Source organism: Panicum hallii, chromosome 2 (genome assembly GCF_002211085.1).
Source record: "Panicum hallii strain FIL2 chromosome 2, PHallii_v3.1, whole genome shotgun sequence".
Classification (NCBI taxonomy): Eukaryota; Viridiplantae; Streptophyta; class Magnoliopsida; order Poales; family Poaceae; genus Panicum; species Panicum hallii.
In genome coordinates this window covers 5,637,747-5,649,287 of record NC_038043.1, presented here as the reverse complement: position 1 = coordinate 5,649,287, position 11,541 = coordinate 5,637,747, and the positions used below count along the sequence as shown (strand labels likewise).

The 11,541-nt window shown below is 47.8% G+C and overlaps 1 protein-coding gene across 1 annotated transcript; it reads left to right on the top strand.

Annotated features, from left to right (window-relative positions):
- Positions 1–4,327: 4,327 nt before the first annotated feature.
- On the top strand, positions 4,328–9,981 carry LOC112880412 (probable cellulose synthase A catalytic subunit 6 [UDP-forming]). The gene is made up of 12 exons (XM_025945022.1): positions 4,328–5,004; positions 5,097–5,208; positions 5,308–5,473; positions 6,086–6,352; positions 6,440–6,785; positions 6,878–7,015; positions 7,162–7,287; positions 7,382–7,594; positions 7,685–7,973; positions 8,176–8,372; positions 8,456–8,806; positions 8,891–9,981. The coding sequence occupies exons 1-12, from the start codon at positions 4,510–4,512 to the stop codon at positions 9,473–9,475; spliced, it is 3,285 nt and encodes a 1,094-aa protein (XP_025800807.1). The 5' UTR covers positions 4,328–4,509; the 3' UTR covers positions 9,476–9,981.
- The last annotated feature ends 1,560 nt before the right edge of the window (positions 9,982–11,541 follow it).

Sequence of the window (11,541 nt, the reverse complement as noted above, 5' to 3'; positions counted from 1 at the left end):
AAAAATTGAGAAGAAGATAAAAAGAAGGTCCCCAATTCAAATATGTATGGTGGTGGAGTTCACCGGTGATTTAATTCAGATTTTCATTTTGAATTTGAGTATAGAACCACTGTACTATAAAGGGGGATGCTGTCGATTGATCCAGGTTGTCAAAGTGCTTCCGTTTGAGATGAAATTCTTTCTTAAGAAAAATCTACCTTCTAAATTCATCTGGGTCGGATGATCCGGCCCTAGGCCGGATGATCCGGCCTGCCAGCAAATTTTCCTCTGCCCCAGGCCGGATGATCCGGTCTGCCTGGCTGTTTCCCTCTGTGCTGGGTCAGATGATCTGATCCTAGGCCGGATGATCCGGCCATGGGAGTTGCATAGTGTATTTCGACCTATTCTGTTGCTTGCTCGGATGATCCGGACTAACATCGGATGATCCGGTACCCCTCAGAAATACACATAACGGTCACTTGAGGAGGGTGGGGTATTTATACCCTTTCACCTCTCTTATTCATTGCTGCTGCTTCCCACGACCTAACACACCTCCACAGCATTCAACCTCCCCTCCATCCAAGAGCTTGATTCTTGCAAGGATTCACCTAGGGATTGAGAGGGTGTGAGATTTGGAGTGTGGGAAGAGAGCACTTCGTGGGCTTTCACTTGTTCATCTCAAGAAGCATTTGAAGCATCCTTTGATTCGTCGATTTGCGTTTGTTACTCTTGGAGCATAGCTCCTAAACGGTTAGAGGTGCCGGTAAGCTCCCATTCCTTTGTGGTTTGAGCTCCCGGAAGTTTGTATTACCCCTCTCTTTGTGAGATCAATAGTAAGTAACTCAATCCTCCTTTGTGGTTGATTGTGAGTGACAGCCCGGCTCTTTGTGAGCATCTCAACGGAGGCGTAGCTCCTTTCTGGAGTGAACTTCGGATTAAATCTTGTTTCTCCATTTACTCATTGTTGTTCATATCGTTCTTGAGCTTGTTTCGATCCGATCTACTAGATAGGTGTAGATCTTATATATTGGATTCCTGCATAGACTTTGCAATACCTTTTACCAACTTTGTATTCAAAGAGAATCGTCAAAAATTAAGTATATTTTGAATTTAGTTGTTGGTTATTTTCTCCCAGCAGGAAGATCCGACGTTAGGCCAGATCATCCGGAACCCGGAAGATCCGCCCTTGAGCCGGATCATCCGGCCGCTGATGTTTTTCTGCCAAGATTTTCAGGAAAAAGTTGAACAAGGCCTATTCACCCCCCCTCCAGGCCTAGTGTTGGTCCTTTCAACGACAAACATATGGATGCAACATTTGAATAAGATACGCTACTCCTAATACTGTTCCCACACAGCAAATTGTGTTGACCCTTCTCCATAGTATCCTCCCATTGTAGGCAGTGGTGGTGGTGGCGACGGAGGCCCATTCTTCTTGTGGCGAGGATAGTTGTAATATGGATCACTGCACGATGCCTCCTGTGAATCAGCACTGTTGCTGTCTTCATCCTCTTCCTCGTCCTTGTTACCGTCGCTCACTGCCATTTTCTAGATCAATGATACAATTATGTAGGTAGTAGATATAGTCTTGATGTGGATGAATAGGCGCAGGATCAACCCACCGTATAACCCGTAGTTTTCCGGAGCAGCAGAAGACTGGAAGAAATATGTCTTGTTAGTTGTAGAAAAGAAGAGAAATATATTTAACAAACGAATAGCATGAAGAATCACCCATGCTCGCGGGCATCTGAAAAACCTCGACCTCCATCGACTCCCTCGGCGCACATCAGCAGTTCTCACCATGCATACATTTTGGCCAATCTTCATTGCAGTTAGGGAATCCTCTGAGAGATGCATCCTTATTGAATTCACTCTTGATCTCAACTGGAAACTCATGCACTGATTTCGTAAAGGAATCAGGCCCAAGAGATTCCTCCCAGACACTGGGAGGTCTTCCTTCCTTCCTTCCCTCTCCCAGTGCTGAAATCCTTTGCACTAGACAATCCTCCGGATATTCTTACTCCAGTATCTCTTATTTTTAAGTTAGAAGCAATGCATCCAGTAATGCATACATATAAACGGATGCAGGTTTACTGCCCGTTCCGTGGCGTCGTAAACGCAACTGAAAAGCCTACGGACCTATAACTAAAAAGCGTATATCGAAGGACACTGAAAAGCCTATCCGAGAACACACTAAAAAGCCTATATGAAAACACATTGAAAAGCCTATTCGAATTCAGACTGCAAAGACTAGATCCTTTTGCCAATTGGACAGCACATGTTGCAATAAATGTACTTGTACGTCCATAATTGCTATAAAATCATGTTATGCGCTTCTGTACTACGATGAGTGAATCACGGGAAAAATTTGCAAGAGCTTCCCTTGTTTTACAAGCATCCACAGTGATAATAATACATCACAATACGATACAAACATGTATTCAACCAAATACGACCAACTAAATTACCTAACTAAATTACTTAAACTAATGAACTAAATTAACTAAATCTATATTTTTTAACTAACTAAATTTGCTAACGATCTAACTATCTACATTTGCCAACTAACATTGTCTAAGTATCTACATTTGCTAACTAACTAAAATTTCACCCTACGGTTGCTAACTATCTACATTAATTTGGCATCTACATTACCTAACTAAACTACAAAAATTGAGTAACTAAAATAGCTAAACTAATTTGACAGAAAAAAAACTCACCTTGGTTGCCCGCATCGCCCAGGGGAGCGTGGCCTGGGGCGGCGGCGCCGCCGGAGCGTGACCGGAGGCCCCCGGCCTACGGGCGCGTCGTGGCCGGGCGCTCTCGCTGCAGCAAAAGGACGACACACGGAGGGGGGGGGGAGGGGGGTGGCCAGCGAGGGTGGCCGGGGGGGGGGGGGGGGGTGGGTGGGAGGCAGAGAAAGGAGGGCGCGGGCAGGAGGGGTGAGGCGTAGAGAGAGGAGAGCTGAGCGCGGGGATATGGCGCCGAGGTCGGCGCCACATTAGCGCCACGTCAACATGCCACATAATATAATCGCATGGCGGGCACCTCGGCGTCAAGATGTGTTATCTCGGCGCTGATGATTATGGCGCCGACCCAGGATCGAAAACGGATTTTGTTCCTGCAGCATCCAAACGTGAATATTTGTTAGGAAAAAAAGTTAAATTGCAAAAAGTACGGCACATGAGGGCTCGGTCTGCGTCCAATACACCAGAGCCCCCTCCACATGCGCCGCACCTAATGACACTCGACCTACCACATCCCCATGCCTTGATTCCCATCACCTTTTCTAATGCCTCAATCAATCAATCGATTCCCATGCAACGAGTTTCCATTCCTGCTAGCGCCTCACTGTCAGTACTGTGTGTGCTCCGGTGACCGAGCCCGATAGGTTAACTGCCACTTGGTTTTTCGCAAGTCAACACACACACACACACACACACACAAGGTGATTCTTTTCTGAACAGGGTGGGGGTGATCCTAAAAGCAAAGCGGAATTATGTGCCTCGACCTCGAGACACCCCTCGCATCTCCTTTAATTTTTTCCCCCTCCTCGGCGCAAACGGCAGCAGCCCACTATCGCCATCACCCACCACCGTGCCTCGCCTCGACCGACACTCTTGTACGAAGGTCACCCAGACACCCACTGCAAGGCCGCCTCCCATTAATTTTTTTTTCTAACACCACTAAACAGGAGACTTTATAGTAAGTTTGAATAATGAATAACATGTATGTGCGCATTTTATTTTTGCCTTGTGTTGCTACAAAGCATTTGTGCGTTTAATAAAAGAGCGTAATTGATGAAAAATGTGCGAATTTTATTTGTCTTGATTACTTTTCGCCAACAATTGGCACCGTTGAAATTTCTTTTACTCAAGTATAATTTGAGATGTTTGACTGCTCGGGCAGAGCCTTTCCAGTTGAATTTCATGACCACTGGAGTTAAAATCAGCACACAGTTTCGCACAGCTGTCAGTGCTCCCATCTCCCATTAATCCACCCCTAAATAGTTGTCCAGCCCAGCAAAGCACGGTTAGCTCAGATCAGACATTCCACCAACCATTTCTGTTCGGCTCTCTCTCTCTCTCTAGCATCATGGCATGCATACCACTGGCAGTCCAACAGTTGCCGTTTTGGTTCTGCACCGACACCGACACTTTCTCTCTCCTCCCCTCCCTCTCTCACTAACCCCCTCTTTTTTTCTTTGAAGAAAGGATTTAATAAAGAAAAAGAAAAGAAACCCCGGCGGGCACCACCACCACGCTAATCAGGCGCGAGCTAGCTGGTAGCAGCGAGCGACGCGGTGGTTGCGCTGCTCTGCTCGCCCGGCAAGCAACGCACCACACCAACGCGGCGCGGCGCCCATTATTATACCTCCACGCCGCCCACCCCCTCCCTCCCTCCTCCCCACAGCTCACACCCGAGCAGCTGCGCACAGCCGGCGCATGTGAGCCGGCGCCGCGAGGGGACGAGAAGGGGACGCATTCCGCCCGGAACGCCGCGCGCGCGAGATCCGGCGGGGCGGGGGCGGAGATGGAGGCGAGCGCGGGGCTGGTGGCCGGCTCGCACAACCGGAACGAGCTGGTGGTGATCCGCCGCGAGTCCGGCGGCGGCGGCGGCGGGGCCGCGGCGCGGCGGGCCGAGGCGCCGTGCCAGATATGCGGGGACGACGTCGGGGTGGGCTTCGACGGGGAGCCCTTCGTGGCGTGCAACGAGTGCGCCTTCCCGGTCTGCCGCGCCTGCTACGAGTACGAGCGCCGGGAGGGGTCGCAGGCGTGCCCGCAGTGCCGGACGCGGTACAAGCGCCTGAAAGGCTGCCCCCGCGTCGCCGGCGACGAGGAGGAGGACGGCGTCGACGACCTCGAGGGCGAGTTCGGGCTGCACCACGGCGGGGAGGGCGACGACGACCCCCAGCACGTCGCCGCCTCCATGCTGCGGGCGCACATGAGCTACGGCCGCGGCGACGCGCAGCACCCGGCAGGGTTCGGCGCCGTCCCCAACGTCCCGCTCCTCACCAACGGCCAGATGGTACACCGACGGATTCAACTCCTGCTGCTGCTGTGCTGCTCGCATTGCTTTGGATCGAAACTGAATACGGTTGTGCTCGGGGTGCGTGACAGGTCGATGACATCCCGCCGGAGCAGCACGCGCTCGTGCCGTCCTACATGGGCGGCGGCGGCGGCGGGGGCAAGAGGATCCACCCGCTCCCCTTCGCAGATCCGAGCCTTCCAGGTGCGTGACCCCCCACAATCCAATGCTGGAATATGGCAATGCCGACGCCAGAATCTCTACTCTATAGCTGTGTCCTCAATTGCTTGGTTGCTTGCGCAGTGCAACCCAGATCCATGGACCCGTCCAAGGATCTGGCCGCCTACGGCTACGGCAGCGTGGCCTGGAGCGACCGGATGGAGCGCTGGAAGAAGAACCAGGAGCGCCTGCAGCACGCCAGGAGCGAGGGCGGCGGTGATTGGGACGGCGAAGATGCTGATCTGCCGCTGTATGTGCTGTGCTCATCCACACTTGTCTGTTGACCACTAGCTTAGCTTCCTGCTGCTTTGATTACTCTTCTTTCGGCGCTGACGGTGCACTACAATTGGTATTACTAGTAGTACAGAAGTTAGCGGATGGTGGCTGCTTGCACTAAATGTGTCGTACTTAACTGCACAACGCCAGTCTTTATTAAACGGCAAATCTCCAGCTAAACACACATAAACGTGATATCCATTTTCATTATGCAGTAAAGGGCTTTTAATCGCAATATTTCTGAAAATCTGCAGGAAAGTTTGTAGCTTTTTTATTTACTTGCTAGATGCTGCCCGGCCTTATAGCTGGAGAGAATCTGGAATGCTTGTAGAATAAGATGGTAGATCACCTATATGGAATTATTTGTGCAATGTATTCTTGCTCCATTCCATCATGCCTGGTAGCTGTATACTCATAGAAACCTACATATTGGTGTAGATAATTTCACATTATATCCTAAGGTCTCAACTTTATCTTTTAAGACATAATATGCAATGTAGTATTTGTTAACGAAATCTTTCCCCTTTCTTTTCACTGAGTGTTACTAGCCTGTGGCACTAAAGTGTTTTGTAAATTTCTTGATCAGAATGGATGAAGCTCGACAGCCATTGTCCAGAAAAGTTCCGATACCATCAAGCCGAATTAACCCCTATAGGATGATTATCGTTATCCGGTTGGTGGTCTTAGGGTTCTTCTTCCACTACCGTGTGATGCATCCGGTGAATGATGCATTTGCTTTATGGCTCATATCTGTAATCTGTGAAATCTGGTTTGCCATGTCCTGGATTCTTGATCAGTTCCCAAAGTGGCTTCCAATTGAGAGAGAGACTTACCTGGACCGTTTGTCACTAAGGTTGGTTACATGGTGAATCAAATAAATGCTTGCCCTATCTTCTTTCTGAAGTTCTAAAGCTAAGCGGTTCATTGCTTGTCTGTACAGATTTGACAAGGAAGGCCAACCCTCTCAACTTGCTCCAGTTGACTTCTTTGTTAGTACGGTTGATCCCTCAAAGGAGCCTCCCTTGGTCACAGCAAACACTGTCCTTTCCATCCTTGCTGTTGATTATCCAGTTGAGAAGGTCTCCTGCTATGTTTCTGATGATGGTGCTGCCATGCTTACATTTGAAGCACTGTCTGAAACATCCGAATTTGCAAAGAAATGGGTTCCTTTCTGTAAAAAGTTTAATATTGAGCCTCGTGCTCCTGAGTGGTACTTCCAACAGAAGATAGACTACCTGAAAGACAAGGTTGCCGCATCCTTTGTTAGGGACAGGAGGGCAATGAAGGTACAGTGTTTAGCCTGCGTTGTTTTGCTTTTCTGTGCAATTTCTTAATTTGTATGAATAGGTTAGTTACACGACCTTAATTTTCCCATCAGAGAGAATATGAGGAATTCAAGGTAAGAATCAATGCCTTGGTTGCGAAAGCCCAAAAGGTTCCCGAGGAAGGATGGACAATGCAGGATGGAAGCCCCTGGCCTGGAAACAACGTACGCGATCATCCTGGAATGATTCAGGTAGGCCTTTATAGTCCTTGGTGTTATACCAAACGCTGGTACAGTTTGTCATTGTCATCGTCCTACTTTTTCTCTCTCTTTTTTTCTGTTTGAACCAAAAGATTGCTCTACTTCACCTCAAAATGCTCAAAATTATGTGTCAATAGGTATTCCTTGGCCAAAGCGGTGGTCATGATGTGGAAGGAAATGAGCTGCCTCGCCTCGTTTATGTCTCGAGAGAAAAGAGGCCAGGCTATAACCATCATAAGAAGGCTGGTGCCATGAATGCACTGGTAAAAGCTCTGAACTTGATGTCTTCTCTGATTCTTCTTGTAACCTAAAAGCAGCACATGATTGACGTTGTCTTTCTATTTTGTTTACCAATAGGTTCGTGTCTCTGCTGTCTTATCAAATGCTCCATACCTATTGAACTTGGATTGTGATCACTACATCAACAACAGCAAGGCCATAAAAGAGGCTATGTGTTTCATGATGGATCCTTTGCTGGGGAAGAAAGTGTGCTACGTGCAGTTCCCTCAGAGGTTTGATGGTATTGACCGGCATGATCGATACGCTAACAGGAACGTTGTCTTCTTTGATGTAAGATTCAGCTTCCCCAACATGTTAAGCTATCGATGTTGTCATTATCACCGCGTAGGTTTTCTAACATTTGCAATTTGCATCATACAGATCAACATGAAGGGTTTGGATGGTATTCAAGGACCCATCTATGTGGGTACTGGATGTGTCTTTAGACGGCAGGCACTGTATGGTTATGATGCTCCGAAGACCAAGAAGCCACCATCAAGAACTTGCAATTGCTGGCCCAAGTGGTGCCTCTCTTGCTGCTGCAGCAGAAACAAGAATAAGAAGAAGAACACAAAACCGAAAACGGAGAAAAAGAAAAGATTATTTTTCAAAAAAGCAGAAAATCCATCTCCTGCATACGCCCTAGGTGAAATTGAGGAAGGTGCTCCAGGTATTGCCAACCTTTCGGACATAACTTTTGACAGCACCGTTAAACTCCAAAGGCGTGTCCTTAGATTTTTTGAAAACCAGGATAGTGCTTTTTGTACAACCATTTCATATTACCTTCATACCTTGACTAACTGTTGTTTTAAAGGACGAAAGCATTTGTATTTCTGTTTGACACTTGTGAATAACATTTCACTGTTCACCAGGTGCTGACGTTGAGAAGGCTGGAATTGTAAATCAACAGAAGCTCGAAAAGAAGTTTGGGCAATCTTCTGTATTTGTTGCATCAACACTTCTTGAGAATGGTGGGACCTTGAAGAGTGCAAGTCCAGCTTCTCTACTGAAGGAAGCTATACATGTTATCAGCTGCGGTTATGAAGACAAGACTGACTGGGGGAAAGAGGTATATACAGATAACCTCATTCAAAGACTTGTGATTGCTCTACTGAACATATATTTTGCTAACTAGATCATTGTCTCTTGCAGATTGGCTGGATTTATGGATCAATTACAGAAGATATCTTGACTGGATTTAAGATGCACTGCCATGGTTGGCGGTCTATTTACTGCATCCCAAAGAGGCCTGCATTCAAAGGTTCTGCACCTCTGAATCTTTCTGATCGTCTTCACCAGGTCCTTCGGTGGGCTCTTGGATCTGTTGAAATTTTCTTCAGCAAGCACTGCCCACTTTGGTATGGGTATGGTGGTGGGCTAAAATTTTTGGAGAGGTTCTCTTATATTAACTCTATCGTTTACCCCTGGACATCCATTCCGCTGTTGGCTTACTGTACATTGCCTGCCATATGCTTGCTCACGGGGAAATTTATCACACCAGAGGTAAAAACCTATTTACCTACAAAAACATTGAAATATTATGGGTTCATTTGTGAATCTCACCGTCATTATTATGTCAAATTGCAGCTTACCAATGTTGCCAGCATCTGGTTCATGGCGCTTTTCATCTGCATCTTTGTCACCGGCATCCTTGAGATGAGATGGAGTGGTGTGGCCATCGACGACTGGTGGAGAAACGAGCAGTTCTGGGTCATCGGAGGTGTTTCTTCCCATCTCTTTGCCGTGTTCCAAGGCCTCCTGAAGGTCCTTGCCGGTATCGACACCAGCTTCACCGTGACATCAAAGGCTGGGGACGACGAGGAGTTCTCGGAGCTGTACACCTTCAAGTGGACGACCCTCCTGATCCCCCCGACGACACTGCTCCTGCTGAACTTCATCGGGGTCGTGGCTGGGATCTCCAATGCGATCAACAACGGGTACGAGTCGTGGGGGCCCCTGTTCGGGAAGCTCTTCTTCGCGTTCTGGGTGATCGTCCACCTGTACCCGTTCCTCAAGGGTCTGGTGGGGAGGCAGAACCGGACGCCGACGATCGTCATCGTCTGGTCCATCCTCCTGGCCTCCATCTTCTCGCTCCTGTGGGTCCGCATCGACCCGTTCCTCGCCAAGAGCGATGGCCCCCTCCTGGAGGAGTGCGGCCTGGACTGCAACTGAGGAAGAGGGGAGACATGCTCGAAGAAACAAACCCCCCTGCCGCAGGCGAATCACGCCCCGATTTTTTTGGAATTCTTTCCTGTAGATAGAAACACAGGTCCCCCCCTCCCCCCTCTCCGGCGATCCTTCTGTTCCTGGCGGCAAGGCCGTGACATCCCTGTGCAGTTCTTCTTCAACATTCTTCATTTATCCGAGGAAGCCGCATCGGATTTGATCCGGCGGCGGCCACCGGAGCAGGAGGACGACGGCGGCGATTGTTTGTTGAGTAAATTAAAGTTAAGTTATATATCATGCACATTCCATTCCCCCACAGTTGGTACATTAGCAAAGAACAGATGATTGGGTAGGAGTTGATTCTTTGTTAGCGAAATGTGATCCGCCCCTGTGTTGTTGTAAGACCTGCCCGCGGCGTGTGGGCGGCGATGTTTTTGCTTCTGTGTAATCGTATAGAAACCCCTTTTGCTGTTTCTTGACATTTTGGAAAGAAGAGAAGATTGGAACATCTATCCGCTGTTCTGCTCCGTGATGAATTTCCCATGCTTGTGGTGGCTGTCTGTGCTCTGTGGGGGCGTGGGCGCGCCGCCGCGCCGCGACCGACCAAAGCCGCCAAGCGAGACCGGGCAGGCGGCCAGGGCACGGCAACGAAAGCAGCAGGCAGCAGCCGCGTTTTGCTGGCCAGGCCTGCGTCGCCTTCGCGCGGCGTGCACGTGAAAAGCCGCCTGGTTCACGCGGCGGCAGGGCATGGCCGTGGCCGTGGCCGTGCGCGAGGGGAGGCGTCGCAGGTGGGAGGTGGCAGGTGCAGCGTAGTCACGGGGACGGCGGGGCACCAGGCTCCTTGCAGGCTGCCGCAGCAGCCTCAAATCCTGGCAAAGTGGGGGACCAGCGGGTTACCCGCCAATCCAGCCGCTGCGAATTTTCGGCGATCCGAACCGCTCCCTTCCCGCGCGCGCGGCGGGACGCCGCCGGCAGAAAAGCAGGATGGGACGCGGCCGAGCCGGAGAAGAGGCCCAGCAGACAGCAGTGGGCCGTGAGCCCGCGAGGCTTTCGCCTCCACGTAGATATACTTTTTTGCAGCCTTTGGCGTGATCTATTTCCCCATCACTTTTTTTTTCTGGCACACTCTGTGTATCCCGTTCCTTTTTAAAAATCCACCTGTCACAATAAATATTTATTGGTAGAAATAGTTTATCATGTGTCTAAAGAAACACCTGCCGCACAAAAGCCCTGGCCAATCCACGCATAACCCCTGAACAAAATTTCCAGCCTACCCTCTGCGTTATTTGCGAGGTGATTTATTACATGACTCCGGGACGAAGCCAGCCGAGCCACCAAGGTCGGCTATATTGGGACAACGACATCAAATGTAGATCTGCATTAGTTTACACTAGCCTATCAACCTGTGCTCCCACATGAACTACTTAGAGTTAATATAAAATAAGACTTATCTAATAATTATAATTATTTATCACATGCTCTCTTTCACGATTAAATATTCTAATGTACAATACTCAGGTACGTACTCATTGTTATCATTATTATCTAGTTATAGTATGTTTAGTTAGTAAGAATATTTTTAATTTTGTATCACACCTCCATATATATTTGATATGTATTTAACTGAACCATCTGTTTAAGCTATGTGAACTTCTTATATCTTCCTCCATCATGACACGCAACCTAGATAGTATTTTTATATAAGCAATAAAATAAATAATATATTAATAATAATAGAGATAATAATTTAAAATTTTATATTGATGCTTTAAGATTCTTTTTATAATTATATAACTTAGATTCAGATTTAGAAGTTACTTTAACTTTTAATAATGATATAATAAGATAATTTATATACAAATTTAGAGGATTATTTAGTACTACTTTTATAATTATATATGTAGGTAATTTGCATGAAAATTAGAGGGTTAGTTTAGATTATTTTTTACAATAGTAGAGGTAGGTAATTTATTAGAAAAAATAACAGATCCAATGGCTATTATAATTAGAGTTATCGGATTGATTGCCAGATATTTCTATTTTTTATGAGAATTTTTAGAATTTCTGTATTT

Bases quoted from the DNA above. Each gene is read 5' to 3' on its own strand.
- LOC112880412 (XM_025945022.1), top strand. From the start codon at position 4,510: ATGGAGGCGAGCGCGGGGCTGGTGGCCGGCTCGCACAACCGGAACGAG. The intron at 5,005-5,096 runs GTACACCGACGG...GGTGCGTGACAG, and splicing joins TCCTCACCAACGGCCAGATG to GTCGATGACATCCCGCCGGA. The intron at 7,595-7,684 runs GTAAGATTCAGC...TGCATCATACAG, and splicing joins GGAACGTTGTCTTCTTTGAT to ATCAACATGAAGGGTTTGGA.